Source organism: Netta rufina, assembly GCF_964035555.1.
Source record: "Netta rufina genome assembly, chromosome: 5".
In the NCBI taxonomy this organism is placed as follows: domain Eukaryota; kingdom Metazoa; phylum Chordata; class Aves; order Anseriformes; family Anatidae; genus Netta; species Netta rufina.
This window is the reverse complement of record NC_140128.1, coordinates 1,383,578-1,403,078: the sequence shown is the minus strand read 5'-3', so window position 1 is coordinate 1,403,078 and position 19,501 is coordinate 1,383,578. Positions and strand designations below refer to the sequence as shown.

The 19,501-nt window shown below is 35.1% G+C and overlaps 1 protein-coding gene across 3 annotated transcripts in view; it reads left to right on the top strand.

The window, feature by feature from the left end:
- Positions 1-17,848, top strand: part of USP47 (ubiquitin specific peptidase 47) — a 52,080-nt gene extending 34,232 nt beyond the window's left edge. For all 3 annotated transcript variants that reach the window (XM_084287527.1, XM_084287528.1, XM_084287529.1), the window contains 14 exons: positions 565-677; positions 1,617-1,721; positions 2,734-2,941; positions 3,365-3,480; positions 4,484-4,603; positions 5,993-6,770; positions 8,432-8,607; positions 8,784-8,864; positions 9,918-10,033; positions 11,366-11,484; positions 13,239-13,369; positions 15,162-15,209; positions 15,289-15,419; positions 16,418-17,848. In XM_084287527.1, the coding sequence (XP_084143653.1) occupies positions 565-677; positions 1,617-1,721; positions 2,734-2,941; positions 3,365-3,480; positions 4,484-4,603; positions 5,993-6,770; positions 8,432-8,607; positions 8,784-8,864; positions 9,918-10,033; positions 11,366-11,484; positions 13,239-13,369; positions 15,162-15,209; positions 15,289-15,419; positions 16,418-16,592 (2,417 nt within the window). In that variant the 3' untranslated portion in view covers positions 16,593-17,848. The remainder of the gene's footprint in view (positions 1-564; positions 678-1,616; positions 1,722-2,733; positions 2,942-3,364; positions 3,481-4,483; positions 4,604-5,992; positions 6,771-8,431; positions 8,608-8,783; positions 8,865-9,917; positions 10,034-11,365; positions 11,485-13,238; positions 13,370-15,161; positions 15,210-15,288; positions 15,420-16,417) is intronic.
- Positions 17,849-19,501: the final 1,653 nt, after the last annotated feature.

The following is a 19,501-nucleotide window of genomic DNA, read 5'->3' as shown; positions in this document are numbered from 1 at the left end:
AAACTAAATTCATTATTTCAGATTTCTTGTATATGCCAAAACCTTTTTTAATTTTGAAAACTTGTTTGCTAAGTTGCTTGTGATAAGCATAGAACCAGTATTGTGAGACAACTGTTCTTTTTCAGTTTGAAGTATTGCATGTTCTTTCATGTAACAAATTATCATGAAGTACACTGAGCTGTATTAACTGCTGTATTTTATCACAATACAGATAATATTTTGGTTTTAAGCTCTTTCACTTTCTACAACAGACTTTTATAATAAAAGCAGTCTTGTGAGCAGTCATGATTATTAGACTATTTCTTTACAACAGTAAAACTTACCTTACTGATACTGGAATATTAACTTTCTTGTGCTAATAGCATTTTCTGCTATAGCTGATTTATAATCCCCAAGGGAAAGGGTTGACTTCAGTTCCATTTAAATCATTAAAAAGGGAACAGGACATGGTTGAGTGGGAAGTTTAGGTGAAGAAGGAAGAAACCAATACGGTTAATTAATGTGTCCATAATTCCTAAGATGTTACCCTACAGTGGAAATTTTTCCTTTTTTTATTCCTGACAGAGTTTCTTGAGGCACATGAGTATCCAGACCACATTAAACAATTAGTACAGAAAGAGAGAGAATTGGAAGAACAAGAAAAGAGGCAACGGGAAATTGAGCGCAACACTTGCAAGGTTAGAATTTCCGCTGAATAAAGTAACAATATGTTTCTATGTATTGTTTCTACTAAAATTATAAATTCTTACTACAGTGCAAGGACTTTTTTGTGTTAAATATATGTGTATTAAAATGAAATGTACACCTACTGGAAACTTCTACAGAGTAGAGGAACCTGCTAGAGGTAATTAGAGATTTTTGAGTTATTTCCCATGTGTTTAAAAAAAAAAAAAAAAAAACAACCTCTGGCCTGGGATCACTTTATTTCAAAAAAAATAAATAAATCAAAACTCCCAAATGTAGTGCTTTATGTAAAGCGTTTCATACTTAGATCTTTTCATATTGTGACTCTTTGTGTTATGAACTTTTTCATAAACTGACTTAAACTACTTCTTTGGCAGAAAGAGGGAAAAGATGTTTTTGACCACAGATTAGATAAGAACAGAAGAAGACACTTAAGACATATAAGCATATCTGTCAGCTAGTTTTCCTAAGAATCAATTGACTGTTAGGTTTTCTACATCTGTAAAATAACTTAGTGTGTTACGTAAAAACGGAATTTAACACTCATTGTCCCTGTGTGCATTTTGTTTTGGAGGGAGTATTTTAATTTGTATGCTCTCTGCAGTTTAAAGGTATTCTGATCATTGACATCATATCCCAGATTGCAAAAAGTTAGACTTCTGTAGATATTATAATATATATTAAATATATGTATATCCATATATGTATTTAATATACATTAAATGTATTTATATATCTACACATGTAGCCAAAAATATGTGTATATGCTTATATATATATATATATATATATATATATATATATATATATATATACACATGCACATTAGTGCTACCTACTGCACCTTTCGTGTTTCCTATCTGCAGTTGTATAACTAGATGAAAGGAAACTCTCCTACAGCTGAAAGCTAATTTCTGTATTTTGTTTCGTAGATTAAATTGTTCTGTATGCATCCTACAAAACAAATAATGATGGAGAACAAATTAGAGGTTCATAAGGACAGGACACTGAAGGAAGCTGTGGAAATAGCTTACAAGGTATGCATAACAAAATATTAAAATTGTGAGATGTAATATTTTCACACACATTTTCTGCTGTTGTATCTTCAGTCTTTGAATTTTTAATGCTGTGGCGGTGTTTGTGGGTTTGGGTTTTGTCTTCACTTTTTGAAGAGGGGTTGGAATTACTGACTTGAGTTAGACAATATGACCCTTATTATAAAATTACATTAAGAGCTGCTGGTAGACTCTCTGTAGCTTCAGTGAGTTGAGAGAATTCTGTTCATTTGTATTGTCCTAAGAATTTTGCATTAGATTTGTAATAAGAGAAATTTCAAGAAGCTTCCACCGTAGCTAATACAATAGCACCAGTTAGCACCAAAGTGTCACTTAATTTTTGCCTTCCGCAAGGAGGTAAAAGTTGAAGGCATGTATTTTTGCTTACCTACCTGTACTCTTTAGTTTTTGCCTTATGCATCTTTGACTCAGAGTGCAGGCAAGGATTTTGAGTGGAAGATAATCAGTGCACATGACTTCATCAGCCCTCTAAGATGCTCTTTGGTATAACTGATACTTCTCAATGTATTTCTGGAGCCTGTTTTTACATTTCCCTCTTTGGATTTTCATTCAAGTTTCTGTGTATATAATTAAAGTCATGTGTATGTAACATACTGTATATGTACATGTTGTGTTTTAAACACAGTTGAACTTGGTGACAGGACGAGGGGGAACGGGCTGAAGTTGCACCAGGGGTGTTTTAGGTTCGATATTAGGAAGAACTTCTTTACTGAAAGGATTGTGAGGCATTGGAATGGGCTGCCCAGGGGAGTGGTTGAGTCACCATCCCTGGAGGTCTTTCAAAGACGTTTAGATGTAGAGCTTAGTGATATGGTTTAGTGGAGGGCTGGTTAGTGTTAGCTCAGAGGTTGGACTTGATCTTGAGGTCTCTTCCAACCTAGAAAATTCTGTGATTCATGGATTCTTGGATGTGCACATACTGAGGAAAAACTAAGTTCACAAGTAAGCCATTATTTTTTGTTTGTTTGTTTAGCTAATGGATTTAGAAGAGGCTGTCCCTTTAGATTGCTGTCGTCTTGTCAAATATGATGAGTTCCATGACTACTTGGAACGATCGTACGAAGGAGAAGAGGATACACCAATGGGTTTATTACTTGGAGGTGTCAAATCAACATACATGTTTGACTTACTGTTGGAAACAAGAAGACCTGACCAAATTTTCCAGTGCTATAAACCTGGTGGTAAGTCATGTAATTATATATAGACAAAAATAGGCAAAAAATTATATATCGCATGGTGGCGTGAAAATAAAGCTTGTGTAATGTAGGACTTCATTATGATACGTGAGAGATGAAAAACTTTGATTTCATAAAATTTAGTACAGTACTCAAAGCACATGCTGTGCTGTGTTGCTATCGTGCTTCTTACTGAAGTTGGTCTAAAGTAAACTAAAATGTGTCAAACTTTGGAACACTTTTGCTTCTGGCATTAAAGTTAATCTGATAATTAAACTTCTGAAATTGGACACCTTTTTAAATTCTTTACTATTTGTATGTATTTAATGAAACCCCTTAGCCAGTATATCAGACAACTATATGTGTTTCCTTTGCCTTGTGAATTTTCTTCATATATCTGTAGGTTTGTTTTTCTTCTCTTCCCTACAGAGGTCATGGTAAAGGTTCATGTAGTCGACCTAAAGGCTGAATCTGTTGCTCCTCCAATAAGTGTACGAGCATATTTGAATCAAACCGTTTCAGAATTTAAACAGCTAATTTCAAAGGTAATTTACAATTGTTTGAGAATCTTATTGCAGAATTTTAAATCATTCTGATTGAAAATGTCATATGTATACAATGAAATTTTGCACCCTTTACAGGTCATTTATGCTGTGTATCCTGTCACAGGGTTTGGTTAGTTACAGTTGAGCCTGTCTGCCGAAAGGAGCAATCTGCTTCTTCTGCCCATAGTTCTACCCTGGCTTTTGCACAAGCTTAGCTACTTCCTGGCCCTGTTTCTTACTAATTTACCAGATAATCTGCTTTTTGGAGAAGCTAAAGAGTGAAGTTGATACTCATTTGGATTAGTAAGTTCAATCACCTCCCTGATTTATGCAATCAGCAGCAGAAATAGTGAATTGTTACCATATAACTGAAACAATGTGCAACTTTCCTTATTGGCTTCAGTAATTAAATTTGACATCTAAAGCTGTTCATAGTGTCCCTGCAAGCCCTCCTCTTCATCCCAGCAGCTACTTAAGATGTAGAATTATTTTTAGATGGTTGTAGGCCATGGAATCCATCTTAGTCCAGCGCTGCTTCCATTGAACAGGAAAAAGGCAACCATTTTACATATCTGTTCTGTGTAAATTTGTTCGGTGGTGGGTATAACTTAATGATACTCATTATGAAATGTGGTTTCTGTCTTTGAATTCAAACTGGCTAACTATTAAGCAAACAGTACACAAAACTTGGTTTACACCCTAAAGAATAGGACTGATTCCTTTATTACTAGTCACTCACATTACGCCAGTTCTCTGAGCCATTTTAGTCTTCTCATCCTATGGAAAAACTAACCCTTATGTGTCAAAGGATGGAGGAAAGGAACTGGGACTGAACAGGTTCAGGATGTTGGGATGTATTTCCACCTCCCACACACACACCCCTTCCTGGTCTTTGCAAGTCTTAAGTCAATAAACAAACCTTACCCTTTCCATATGATTAATCTTCAAATACTGGAACATCTATAATAATGCACATTACTTTACGCTGAATGTCTTATTTTAGGCTACACACCTGCCTGCTGAAACAATGCGGGTAGTATTAGAACGTTGCTACAATGACTTGCGTCTTCTGAACGTTTCCAGCAAAACGCTGAAAGCTGAAGGCTTTTTTAGAAGCAACAAGGTAGGTGCTGCAGTTTTTAAACTGTTCATGTATTTATAGACTTCACTGTTGTGTTGTAACAGGTAGGAATGTCTGTATGGAATTCATAGGAAAAGTCACTTTTTACTTTCCTCTGAAGTACAAAGTACTGTATTTTTTTTGATAATGAGCAAATACTGTGGTGCCAATGAATTCTGTAGGCTGTATATAAAACCTAGTGTACATAACAAGGTAGCACATGTTCAAAATCAGAAATCTGTGTGATACTTTGTGGCTAGAGTAATGGCTAAAAACTTTACAATGGAGATTTAAAAGTCAACTCTTAGGGCAAAAGGGTTTGCATATTACTATGAAACACAAATTGTTTTTAAATGTTCTTAACAGCTATGCCTGCTCTCAGAGCTAAAGTTTTTAATAGGCAAATTTCAAAGCTAAGAGCAAGTTTTGGGTGGGTCTTCATCTTAAATTCAGTAATTTTTACTGTGTAAATCCCCCTAGCCAAATCTATACTTTCTAAAAATCTTTTGAGTAAATGCTTCCGATTCAAGTTGTATAATAGAATTCTTCTGTTGGACGGGACCTTCAAGATCTAGTCCAACTGCCTGAGAACTTCAGGGCTAACCAGAAGTTACAGCATATTGAGGGGCTGCATTCAGAAGAAGAGTAACTTGGTGCTTAAATAATATTTGTCATTAAATGGCGTCTGTAGTGTTGGTCTCTTCACTATAATAGCAATAGCACATCTAGCAGTTTTGAATATCATTTGGGTTTGAAATTAAGGCTGAAGATCACAGTATCCTGGATGAGCAAAAATTAGTGAAAGCCGTAGTTTATAATTCAGCAAAACAGTGTCATTGACTTGTTATTCAGTTCAAAAACTTAAAAAAAAAAAAAAAAAAAAAAAAAAAAAAAAAAACTTTTCGCTTTCACGTGGTGGTCTTTGGAAAGAAAAAAGAGAAATTTGGTCCCTTGTTTTCTAAGTTGCCCTGTTGTTTACCCATGTATGCATTTAAATATTTCTTTTTTATGATGCTATACTAGAAAATAAAGACTATCTGTAGTTGTTGGCATCACTACTATTGTAATTAGTGTTACTGTACATATGAAGGGTGTACATGGAAGTGATACCCAAGTACACTTCAAAACATAAAGCTTCAATTTCCAAATAGTGCTTATTGTAGATGGTCGGTTTGGTTACAAGTCACTCCAATCTTAACATGACCATGAAAGTAAGGAAAACTAAGCTATGGACTTCTTAGTTTCTGTCTCTAAAAATCTATTTTAAAATTGTTGCTAAAAGATGATGTTGCTTATTGACATTATTTCTAATGTGCGCTCAATCCTATCTGTTTGCTTTTGTAGCTTTTAATGTAGTACTACATGATAAAAACACTGCTGTTTTGTGTTCAGGTATTTATTGAAAGCTCGGAGTCATTAGATCATCATGTGGCATATACAGATTCTCATTTATGGAAACTTTTGGATCGTCATGCAAATACAATCAAATTATATGTTTCATTACCAGAGCAGTCTCCTGGATCTCAGTTTAGACGTTCAGTTTATCAGAAGCCTGGTGGAGATTCAGGCAACTTGGATGAAGCTTCTGAAAGAGTAAAAGGACCTGTAGGCAACATGAAATCTGTTGAAGCAATTCTGGAAGAAAGCACTGAAAAGCTTAAAAGTTTGTCCCTGCAGCAGCAGCAAGAGGGTGATAATGGAGACAGCAGCAAAAGCACAGAAGCCAGTGATTTTGAAAATATTGAATCACCTTCAAATGAAATAGACTCATCAGCATCAGCAGAAAACAGAGAACTTGAAAACCAAATTCAGATTTCTGATCCAGAAAATCTTCAGTCAGAGGAAAGGTCAGATTCGGATGTAAATAACGATAGGAGTACAAGTTCAGTAGACAGTGATATCCTTAGCTCTAGTCATAGTAGTGATACTTTATGCAATGTGGACAATGCCCCAATTCCCTTGGCTAATGGACTTGATTCTCATAGTATCACAAGTAGTAGGAGATCAAAAGCAAATCAAGGGAAGAAAGAAACCTGGGACACAGCAGAAGAAGATTCTGGAACAGACAGTGAATATGATGAAAGTGGCAAGAGTAGAGGAGAAGCACAATATATGTACTTTAAGTCAGAACCGTACACTGCAGATGAAGGTTCAGGAGAAGGGCAAAAATGTATGTATTTTTTATTATTAAATGCTTTAAATGATAGTAAAGTCTAGATTACTTTAATATGCTTTGTTTAAAAAGTCTAATGAAAGCTTTGAAGTTTTATTTTTAATATGTAAAATTAACTTTCATTAAAGTGCAAGGATGAAGTGTGGTGTCACAGTCAGTTAAAATCTAGCTTAATTTTGGTCTTTCAGTCAGTGATTTGTACTTAAACTGTATGTCTTTTTGTTCTTAAGAATTTAAGTTGCATCTATCTAAGATAAATCTGTTTCCTTCTATAGAAGGTATTTTCTGAAGAACAAGCTGAGTTGTCTCCTAGTGAGAGGAAAAATGATTGCATTTTCTGAGGATGATTTGCCCGTTTCAGAATCAAGTTAACTACTGTGGTTCACAGAGCACTAATTCTGTTAACATTTAGATCTAAAAAACTGAAAACTCAAAACTGAGAATTCAAATGTAATCAATACTGATGTACTTGATATTGATCATATAATTCAGTAGACTGTTGCTTTTACATTGATTTAAACACGATAGGTACAATGAAACCTATGGCAAATTGAGATTGTGATAGTATAAGTTCAGTGTAAAACCCTAAGTACTTTAATTTTCATTAAAAAGATAAAATTTTAAAACAATGCTCAGTAGCTATGTATGTTTTATAATTAACATAAGAGTAATTAAAGAACAACAGGATATAAGATAAATATTTTGAAAGGCAAAGGTTTTCGTCTCAATCCAGAAATCCTGATGTAACAATTGATAAGGAATATTTTTGTCATTTTCTTTGTAAAGAAACATTTTCATTTTTCAAGTTAGGTTGAGAGATTTGATAGCAACTACTTAAAGAGTTTGAACAAAATGTCTGATGGAAGGACTTTTCTTTGTGGCTAATCTTGAGCTACTTAAATATGAACAGGTTTATAATTTAGTTAATTGCTCATATAGCAAGCTATGTCATGCTGTATTTCTAATTCCTAATGATCATAGTGTACTTTGTGGTGAAGTCTATATTGCAAATATTAAGAAACACATTTTGTAAAGATAAATCACTTACTTTGTTTCAAAATTTCACATAACCAGAATGTTTCTTTCGTATGTTAATAATAATAATAAAAAAAAAAGACTCAGTGAAAAAATTCCTTAATGTAAACTTGAGCTTCCCTTGTGGTACCATGTGGCCTTCCAGAACAGGGAACCAAACTTTTTAATCCTGAAAACAAGAGAAGAATTTGTGGCTTGTGCCTAGCCAGCCCTAACTTAGATGTGCTGAGTTAGATGTGCTGATTCTGTGTATCTCTCAAGACAGTGGAAGCCTGTAGGGAGTTATCTGCAAATGCTCTGTGTGACTGACTCTGTAGTCTTAGTGAAGCGAAGTTATGTATTCTTCATTCACCGATTGAAAACCAGAGCAGTTTTGGGACTGCTTAGTCCTTTCAAGACTGTCAGCCTGTGAACATGTGAAATACAGCAAAGCTTGTAAGGATTACAGTAAAACCTTCATCAGATGAAATGTAAATGTGGCCATTAACTAGAATTTCAACTTCTCTGTACTGTTTTGCTTCAAGTAATGACTGAATATATGGAAGTCATATTCTAGAATGCTTTTTTTTTTTTTTTTTTGTATCTCAGTGTTTTATGCTATTTTCATCTCCATTTTTACTTAGGGTTGATGGTACATGTTGATAAAAGAATTACACTGTCTGCCTTCAAGCAACATTTGGAGCCCTTTGTTGGAGTACCATCCTCTCACTTCAAAGTCTTTAGGGTCTACGCCAGCAATCAAGAGTTTGAGAGTGTTCGGCTCAATGAGACCCTTTCATCGTTTTCTGATGACAATAAGGTTATTCAGAAGTTATTTTGAATAATTAAAAATACATTGGTACAATATTCCCAATTAAATAATTTAATTTACAACTTTTAATTACTTGCAAGGTTAAATCACTACATTAGTCTTGATAGTGATACAAAATGTAATTTTATTTGTAGTTACTAACAGATACTCCTTCCTCTTTATAGATAACTATTAGACTTGGAAGAGCCCTTAAGAAGGGTGAATACAGAGTCAAAGTCTATCAGCTTTTGGTAAATGAACCAGAGGTAAGGCGTTGATAATTTCAAGATGAATAGCAATTCATGAAAGTTTTATTAAGTGCTTTAGCCAAGACTTTCTCAGAGATCTTGGAGAGGAAACAAAGAACCCTATTTTCTCTCTATTTTACTATAATTTTTTCTTGATTAAGTAAGGGAATTAGAGGCTGTCTTTGTTCATGTTACTCAATGTATGCAGCTGGAATGTGATCTATAGTATGCCTCTCAGATGTTTTTATTTCTACAATGTATATAGAGGACAAATGCAAGTAACTTTCGTTAAACTTATGAAAGTCGTGTGTTATTCTTTCCAAATCAAAAACTGTTTTTGTTTGTTTTTGCAGTTTTCAATAATAAAGTACAAATGTTACAATCATGGTTGGCAGGCAGTGCTTATTGGTAGATGTGGTAGGTTAGCTAGATACTCCTCTTTCTGCATAAGACAATCCTGAAGGAGTGCTGGAAACAATATTGTCTCTCTTGTCATAACGCAGCTCACTTGTAGCATCTTTTGGGACATGAAAAGTATAGAAGTTGATTTTACTCTACTGCAGTCTTCAACTTATTGAGCCCTTAAATTCTGATTTTACAGTTTGGATAAAACTAAAAATTATATATTAGTAAATCATAAGAGACTGAATCTGTACTGGTAATAGCAGGCAATAAGAGTAATTTAAAAATTATTTCCGATCATGGTGTTCTGGTCTATCTTACCAATGAAACCCAAGAAAGTGGCATATTTATTACCATAAATCTGCTCATTTGAAAATCTAAAAGTTCTTTTCAAATTGTTTAAAATGTTAATATAATGGTAGCAATTAGTAATTCAGAGACCAGACACTACTTCTGCAGTGGCTTGCCTTCGGATTTTGACTGTCAAAACATGGTTGATACACAATTTGATCCTAATTTTAATCAGACTACCTTGTTTACAAAAAGGCATTGTAATGATCATTTAGCTAGGTAAATGGGACTGGTCTCAAAACATGATCAGAAGGCAAATTTATGTATTTTTTTTTCCTCTTCTAATAAATTCTTTAATCATTTGCTATTTGTTTATAGCCATGCAAGTTTCTTCTAGATGCGGTTTTTGCTAAAGGAATGACTGTCCGACAGTCAAAAGAGGAGCTGCTTCCTCAGCTTCGAGAACAGTGTGGCCTGGACTTAACGATTGACAGGTAAAGAGACTGCAGTCAGGGTTGAAGTTAATTGATTAAATATAACTTTAAAGTTTATTTCTTCTCTGGTGAGAGAGAGGATATTAGGAAAGGAGCAGAAGCAAGTTACTATGGTATTTGGATCTGTGAATTGCAAGCATCAATTTAGCAATTCTTGGTTTTCATCTCATGTAGAATTATAGAGAGAATAAAATCTGTGTAGAAATGCCTGTGTACAACATAATTACAACTTTACATCTGAGAAGTTTTGTTCCCTGTAAGAACTATTTTCTTCAGAAAGAAGAGCGATAACTACATGTAAATCAGTTCACAAAAAAGCATTCTTGACTCCAGATGCAGGTCCAGTGTAAATCACTGCAGCAAAACTGTTTAGTGCATTATCGTAGGGTTTGATTACGGTACCATCTTTCTACTCCTTTGTCCATGAAGGGTATCAGTTATCTCATCGAGGTTGAACTCATTTTGAGGTCTTGATTCCACGTACTCCTTGCTGTCAATTTCAAGTTATGTCGCATGTACTGTGTATTACCTGACATGCTGTATTAATTGGAATTAAGAAAAACTTGTGAAAGCAGTAGGATCTGGTAGGCAAGCTGGTGGGGCCTTAACATATGCGTGAAGTCAGGCTGCAGTGAACCCTGGATGACAAAGTGGTCCTTTCCTGCTGAGATAACAAATAGAAACCTAGATGTGGACCAGGTATTTCTCCTTACCACACCATGACTTGGCCAAAGGATTTTTGTCTGCCATGCTAGAGTTATGTTGTCTAATGCCCTATAATTATAGGGCACGTGACAAAATATGACCACTTCTGTGCAGGAAAATCACTGCAATTAACTTTTTACTTTGTTTAATCTCATTTTAGTTATGTCATTATTTACCAGTATTCAAAGCTTATTTATTTTAGCTTGTGACTGTATTGATGCAGTAGAACTAAGTACATAAACCAGATACCAGTGCTCTTATCCTCCTCCTCTCCACTTCTTCCACAATCACATCCAAAAAAAAAAAAAAAAAAGGCAGGGATAACTGTAGGAAGCCTTTGGGAATATTCTGCTTATGCTGCATGAGAAACTGTTATCTTCTTCCAGGTGGTCCTTATATATTTCTTGCACTGAACAAGCATATACGGGTTTGTTTTCTTTGGTTGATGCAGCACTACCAGCCAATGGTGATACCTTGCTGTCAGGATTATTTCAGAATGTTAAAATCTTACCTGATAAACCTAGTCAAAAAAAATTAATAATAAAAATCAAGTTTTAATTCTGTGGCAGTGCAAAGTGGTTTTGAGCAGATAAAAAAATTACTATTTTCTCCTTCATTTATTTGCAGGTTTCGTCTACGAAAGAAAACCTGGAAGAACCCAGGCACTGTGTTTCTGGATTATCATATCTATGAAGAAGATATCAATATTTCAAGCAATTGGGAGGTCTTCCTAGAAATACTTGATGGTAATAATTACATACTATGAAGCGGAAAGTAAAGATCATGTTAGAGTTTTCTTTTTACGTAGAGAATATTGGAAAATATGCTTCCTTTTCTCCATATTTTTAAGTCAAATAATACTGAAATTGTAATAGCAGTTCATTAGGAAAAAAAAAAAAAAAGAAGAAGCAAAAGAACTCAAAATAAAAGCTTAGCATGAAGTTATGGGGGTTGTGTAAGTGTAGTTTTCCTTTGGCTGTGATGCACTGAAGGTCTAACAACGTTATCTTATGTAGTTGTTTGGAAACTTGTGGACATACTGTAACACAGTATACAGTATTGTGTTTTCATTGCACTTAAAGGTAGCTGTATGTTTGCCTATACCTTATGCTTTTATTTGTATTTAATTTTTGAACTATTATTGGTGACATTTGTAAATGTGTGCATGTACGTATATAAATTCTATAAGGCAGCACAATTGTTCAGTAATTTATTTTTCAGACAAAAGTGGAATAAAAACACGTCTTCTGTTATAAATTGATAACTTTTTGAACAAACATCACTCATCAAAATAATTTTGGACTTAAATTTTAGAGAGCAGATTTTTTTTTAACATTTGCTTAAATATTACTAAAAATACAGCATTTATGTTACCTTTGTATATACCCTTAAATTTTGGATTCTGTATGCAAAAGCATAATTTAAGGGGAAAAAAATAGGCCAACCTGTTTTCCCTTTTACATGTCTGTTGAGGGATAGATGTGGAACGTGTATTCCATTTGCTCAGAAACTTTCACAAGCATACCTGCCTTAAGGAAGTCTAATAGAACTGTTATTCCAGTGCCATAAGCTTTTTTGGACAGCTATAGTCAGTCATGGTATTGTACATCTTTAAGAAAATTGTGTCAAATCAAATATAAGAAATTGAAATGAACGTGGGAGGTTCAACTGTCCTGTAGATTATTCCTAGGGAAATATCTATCAGCTCACACCTGAATTAAAATTTCAGTTTAATTTTTTATTAGTTTCAGGTTAATTGTTCTGCTCTTTGCGTGGTGAGTTGGGTCTTGAGGTAATTACTTTTTAGCCTAGTGCAACTCACTTAGTTCACAGAATATTATAGTTAATATTATTTTATAGACTACAGGGCTTCCAAGTATTCTGTAGTATTTTGTGTAACTAAGGCTTTCCGAACAGCATGCTACTTTGATCTAGTTGTAGAAAATTCAGCTGTATCCCGCTGTTTTCTATAATTTGTATAATCTAGAAGTGAAATGTGGAAAGTTTTTATTGTGATAAAGAAAAGTGAAGCACTTGAATAAATACCAGATTTCAGAGGAAAGTCATGCAAATGTCTGGAGGTCAGCCTCTGGTTGGACGGTTAGCTATTTTCTGTGTAACAAAGTGGGTGCAATAGAGTGCATCCTAAAGAGGAATAAATGGCATTATTCAAGAGATGGTGCTTATGAAAAAATCTTTGAAATGAGGAGATAACAGTGAAAAGTATAATGAATTCCTGGTCCTTCCTCCCAGTTCTCTCCAACCTTTTTTTGGTAGGCTTCTTTCAACATACTTGGATGGGTTATTTAATATTTAATGGATATGTATATGTGTGTGTGTGTGTATATATATATATATATATATATGTATATATGTAGTGCAGTCTTCCATATTTGAATATGCCTATACTCCCCTTATATATATATATAAGGGGAAAACCCTTAATTTTAAATAAGCTATTTTGTGATGTTAATATAATATATTTCTTTCTCTTTCTTAGGAGTAGAAAAGATGAAATCCATGTCACAGCTTGCAGTTTTATCAAGACGATGGAGACCATCAGAGATGAAACTAGATTCTTTCCAGGAAGTCGTGTTAGAAAGTAGCAGTGTTGAGGAATTGAAAGAGAAGGTAAAATGTCTAACACGATGCAAGTTTATTGTGATTTCTGAAAGCCTTTTTGATGTCTTCTGTTGGGAAGCACAGAAGTATCGTAGCTACATAAACTTGTTCCTTGGTTGTTGTATTATTTTTTTTTCAGGAACTGAGAATGTCCATTTCTGTCAGCAAAAACATATGAATCAGCACCTTTACTACTTAGTTTCATGTAATAGGCATTTGTCAGAGTATTCAGGTGAACACATGCAAAAAAAAGTCATATCTTGAACTTTAGGAAGCATAATATTGAACTCAACCTCTGTCTCATCCTTGAAAAACATATGAAAGAAAAATTAAACTATTGTCATCCTGTTTTTTTCCAAGCTATTCCAAAGTTATTCCAAAATACTAAACCTTTGTGCCTCATCATATTTGAATTTGACCTGTTGTTCAGAGACAGTGTAATTGTAGCAGGTAAATTGAACTATATTTGAATTACAAATAAATATGGGTTTAGTATGCGTTTTTCTCTTAAGATCAGAACCTTCTAATAGGCAAGCAGATGTGCTATGCTAGCAGAGTATCTCATTGAGAATTTTTATTAGTCTAGTTTGTTGCAGGCTTCTTAAAAATGGTTGTTAATACGTAGTGATACCAAGATGAAAGAAACCCACCGTGGATGGTGATGACAGCAGAAATCCTATTCATCATTTATAAGATAGGGGTTTGTATATATGCTGGGAAAAGGAACATCATTCAGCTTTTGTCTTCATTTTTAGCAGAAGTGAGAGTTGGCTTTTCCTTTCTTGCAGGGAGCAACTTTAAAGCCTCTTGGAAGGAATGCTGCTAATTTTTGCTCACATCAGTAATTTGAATTTGACACATCTGTGGTAACAGTCAGCTCTCTCCATTCAGCCAAATTCTGTTAGCAGAGTAAGGCTAATGTGTTTCAGGATTTTTTCTATATTTTGTTAGTATTTTTTTATTTAGCCTAGTTTCCTAAGGAAAGGGGAGTTGGAAAATTTTACTGGCTGTTAGTCTTTTTTCATTGATTTCATGATGAGAACTAACACATCTGTTTTGACAGCAGAGTTTATGGAGGCAAGAATCTTAGAAAGGAGATCCACAAATTTTGGGGGACTAAGAAGCCAAGGATAAAAATCTATCTAATTTAGTGTGTGCATTGCCATGGGCACAAGACTGCGGCCTGTACTTCAGTTAAGGGCCAGGCAGCGATAAGCCTGTGTGCATCATGCAACTGCTCAGCAAAGGTGACATCACTGCAGCCACTCGAGGCAGAGCTGTGTGATCCTGTGAAGGGTACTAGGGCAGGGCAGTAGGAGGGGGAGGCAGGAGGGATGATGCACCCTGTGCACTCAGAGATGCATGCAGGGAGGAGAGCAGTTAAAAGTGCTTGTTGGGTAAGGGGTGGGTGGGTATCATGGTAGGGAGTGCAGGTGTATGTAGATGGAATTTAGGCATACAAATTTTGAATTCACTTGCTTTCAGATCCACCTGATTGTAGTAGCTTTCCGTGGATACAGTGAAACTGACAAAGACCTAGACCTGGGTATAGAGGTTTAAAGTGAGGCAGCTGGTCACTTTGTATCATGGAACTTGGATGTTATTGTTTCTATTTTAATTTTTGTCACCTCCCTGTAAAGAGACAAACTTGATGAAACTCTGTCACAGCAAGTGTCACTTGTGTGACATTGTAATTTGAAAAATACCTACTTCTAGATTTGACAGGTCTATTGACTTAATGTAGATTTGGCTAACACTGATTTCGAATAATAAATCAATCTTTTTTTTTTCTACTTCACAGCTGAGTGAAGTAAGTGGAATACCCGTGGAGAATATAGAGTTTGCAAAGGTAAGTATTTTTTTTAACACTTTATTGGCGTGAATGTGTGACTGTGTATTTTACTCAGTAAATAATTGCTTCTTCTCAGGGTAGAGGAACGTTTCCTTGTGACATTTCCATACTAGAGATTCACCAGGATTTGGACTGGAATCCTAAAGTATCAACATTGAATGTCTGGCCTCTGTACATTTGTGATGATGGTGCAGTAATATTTTATAGGTATGTATTTTATTACAGTATAATAATGCAAAAAATCCATTTAAGATTTGAGGGGTGATGTAATCAATAGAAGCTTAAAAATATCCTTCCTTTTTCTTGAAGGAAAAATGCTTCTGGTAGATGGTTGAAACCATTGAACTGGAATATGTATGCGTCTCTATTTCCTACAAAACCAGATATCAACTGTTTTAAGAAAACAAACACTGTTCCCTTTTACTCACTTCTTCCTCACAAATCATTGAAAATAATACAGAATACAAAAGATAGTTGCTATGCTTGAGTGTGTATCTGGATTTAATCTCTTGAAGTGGAACCATATCCTTACTGGAGTCTGAGAGTCATGATAGGCATTAGAGAGCAACAAATTTATGTTCTGTGTATGTGAAATCAGCGTGGTTTCTTTAGAAAAGAGGCTACCAGGATTAAAAATTTTAACATGAAAAACATTAATTAGCTGACAGTAGTAGCCCAGAGGCAGTTTTTGAGGACCAAGAGCTTTAATACTGTAATTTCTGCTAGACTTGGAGAGTGAGGGTGGAATGTAATTAATATGTTCCTTCTACAGTACTACTCATAACGTGAATTTGAGGAAACGCTGGTTGATAACATACTGGCCTTAGTGAAGGAAATTGGGAGAATAGCTGGTAGTTTCTAGTAATGGCTGGCTGACATGCTGCTTCTACTGCTGGGGCTGTGACAGGATAAAGAACAGTCACTTGTAGTTGTTTACAAAGAATAGGAGTAATCAGGTAGATTGAACAAAGGCTTGTTTCTTGCTGCTTTCTGTTGAGTATGCTGTCAGTTAAAATACTGAATGTTGCTGTTAGAAAAGCAGTTTTGGATTAATGTTAGTCAATGGAGAAGAGGAAAAGTATTTGCATGGAATATTACGCTTAGTTTTGTTACTTTACTAGGCTGCTCTAACAGGAGAGAAAATACAGAAATCTAATTGTCATTGTATTAAATTTAACCGCTTTTTAACGTATTTTTATTTTTAGGGATAAAACTGAAGAATTAATGGAATTAACAGATGAACAGAGAAATGAACTGATGAAAAAAGAAAGCAGCAGGCTCCAGAAAACTGGACACCGCGTAACCTACTCTCCTCGTAAAGAGAAAGCACTAAAAATATATCTGGATGGAGCACCAAATAAAGATTTGACTCAAGACTGATACTCGCTATAGCATTTTCCCTGGGGGATTTTTTTGTTCAAAATAAGAAGGTTCACTACTATTGTGTAGTGCCATTACGGCAGGACACTCATTAGGTGTAAAGCGCTGACACCAGCACTGATTGGGCTGTGTTACCAATCAGAAGTGCAGTGCCCTGTTGGGTCACTGTTTGACTTGGAATCATGTTGTGCACTATAGTCAAATGTACTGTAAAGCTAAAAGGGATGTGCAAATAAAAGATTAGAACTAAAAAGTGGGTGGGGAGGGAAATGAGTGGAAATTTTTTTTGAGGACAGTGTGCACATAGTAGCTAGTGAAACTAGCCTCAAACAGGCTACTCATAGCTTAATAATAAAAGCTGTGCAAAGGCCATGAAAGAATCCTTTTGTTTGTTTCACTGATACACACATTACCTCATCAGACAGTCTGAAGTAAATGTTAACACATTGGTTATGGAAAAGCAGCAAAAAAGGGTTTAAAAATGTAATGGAAGTGCTACAAGTGTACAAGTCTTGAGAATGTTTTCCCATAAAACGGGTGGTCTGAGAGGTCTGTAGAAAGCTGCCAGCCAGGGTTATTTTGTTTTTGCAGAAATGCTGTTGAAAGGTAAACTTGTTTTTTAACAGGTTACAGAAGCCCGATGAGCAGCTCTATTATATTGCATCCAATGTGTAAATAAAACTTGCCCTATCCATTTAACAGAACTGCAGTTCAGCTATTTACCATGGTATTTCTTTTCACATATCAACATTCATTGTGTACATTTGAAAGTGTAGTTACCTATTTAAATTTGTATTCCTTTTGTTTGATAATGCTGGGTACTTTAGGGTTGTATTCCCCTTGTTAATGAAGTTTTTTGTTTTGTTCAGCTACTCTTTTGTACATTTTGTTTTTGAGACTATTACAAGTTCACATCTTCTCCACCTGCTGAAAGTCATCTTATTTTTTCCTGGAGTTGATTCCATAGCTATTCATAGTCAAATATGGGGGCAATCTCTAACACCTCAACATATAAACTTGGTATTTCAGGTTGTGGTGCAAAGACTTATGCAGTCAACATGATTTCATCGCAAAGCCTAGGAACAGCAATTTTTTGCTTTGGTCCATAAAGATCAATAGAGAACAATTCTCCTTAGTTTTTGAAAAAACACCTAATTTATAACAATCAAAAGATTTTGGTAAACTTTTTCATGCCAGATGCTGTTTACAACAATGAACATGCCAATAAAACATTTGTTCATTCTGTTGCATTTTAATCATTAAATGTTGTGGTTTTTATTTGAAAAATGGCAGTTATTTCATGGAAATAGGCTTTTCCAAGGCAATTCCAGAATTTTAAGTCTGTATATTTGTGTATATATGTGGACATGCCATGCACAGAGTATTATGGGAATTATTTTGTAGCCTGTCTGCTGTTCCCCCGGATTTATATACGCACTGCATTTTTTTTCAGTTGTTTTCTTTTCAGAATTTAATTCCATACCAGTGAAACTGCTAGGCTTGGGATATGATTGGCAGCTAAGTTTTGGTCCAGAGAGGAAAAAAAAAGAGTCTGAAGAAGGGAACTTCTGGTTTTCTGCTTGCTGATACACAGTAACCTAAAAAGCCTGAGGAATCCAACAGCCTGAGAACCAGGCACTGCTGCACAGAGGAATTCCCTCGTTCTTCCTTTTCTGTTTAAGCTGTGACACTTCATGTCCCACACAAATGAGATGGAAGCAGAAGGAAACATGGTGTGAGTACCACCCAGTAGGTAGAATAGCTTCATTGAACTGCCACTTATGTGTGTATAGGCTGCTGAGGAATCCTAGAGTTGCTGGAAGAGGTAGAAGTAGTAGTAACTAAAGAATACCAAAAAATTGCTTCATCTTTAGCCCCTTTTTAGGAAACTTTAGTTAAACACCTTTTTAAATAAATTTTAACCCTGTAAGTCTTGATTGAAATCTGGACAGAGGACAGAGAGGCATCTTTATAATGATTACCTCTCCAGTGGTACAGTTCCTTCTATGTATTTGTATTGGAATATATTCTGGGTTATCTGGGGAGATACTTAGCAGCATCAGCTTTACATTCCGATAATTATGAATTTGTGCATTTTAAAGAAATGAAAATCCCTTGAGTTTCTAATTAGTAAGATTTCTGCAGAGTTAATCTGATTTCTGATAAAGTCAGGGACTGAGGCATCAGGAAACTTGAAGGGACTATAATGGTATCCTTATATAGGGTAGTATTTATGGACAGTCCTTGCTTTCTTGAAGTACTGTTTTTAACAGTAAAATCGCAATGAAATTTAATGCCTTCTGATTGTATAGAAGGGTTGTCTCTAAAGCACTGGAATTTTGCTTGGGATAGAAGGAAAGGTAAATTCATGGTACCATGTCAGAGAACATGTGTATGTGTTGGATTGAGACTTGGTGGTAGGAAAGAATCCTTAAACTAAAAGCCAGGCTGTTCTGATGAAATAACCTTCTTGTTCATAATGATAATTGTTCACATTAATTCTGCCACACAAGGAATTTATTGAAAAGCTTTCACAGACCTGAAGTGGTGAAAGACTTGAAGGCTAGTAGTGCAGTCTGCAACTCTTTTCGTGAAGTTATTGATGCTTAGCAGTTAAGATTAGACTTAAGCAGCAGGGGATGGTATTTGGGAAGAAGCTCCATGAAAAATTATTTGTCTGGAGCCTCATGACATCTTTCAACATATCCAATAATAGTGAAATCTGTACATCCAAAAATCATTAATGGTGTAAAAGCCATCATAGCAAATGGCTGAGATAGCTGGGAGCCAGGGCGTTTGATGGATTTGATTTTGCTCTTAGCTTAATACTGATTTCTTAAATCAATGACCTGTCAACATGGTAATGATGATATTCATATTTTGTTACACACAGATTGTAATACCTATGA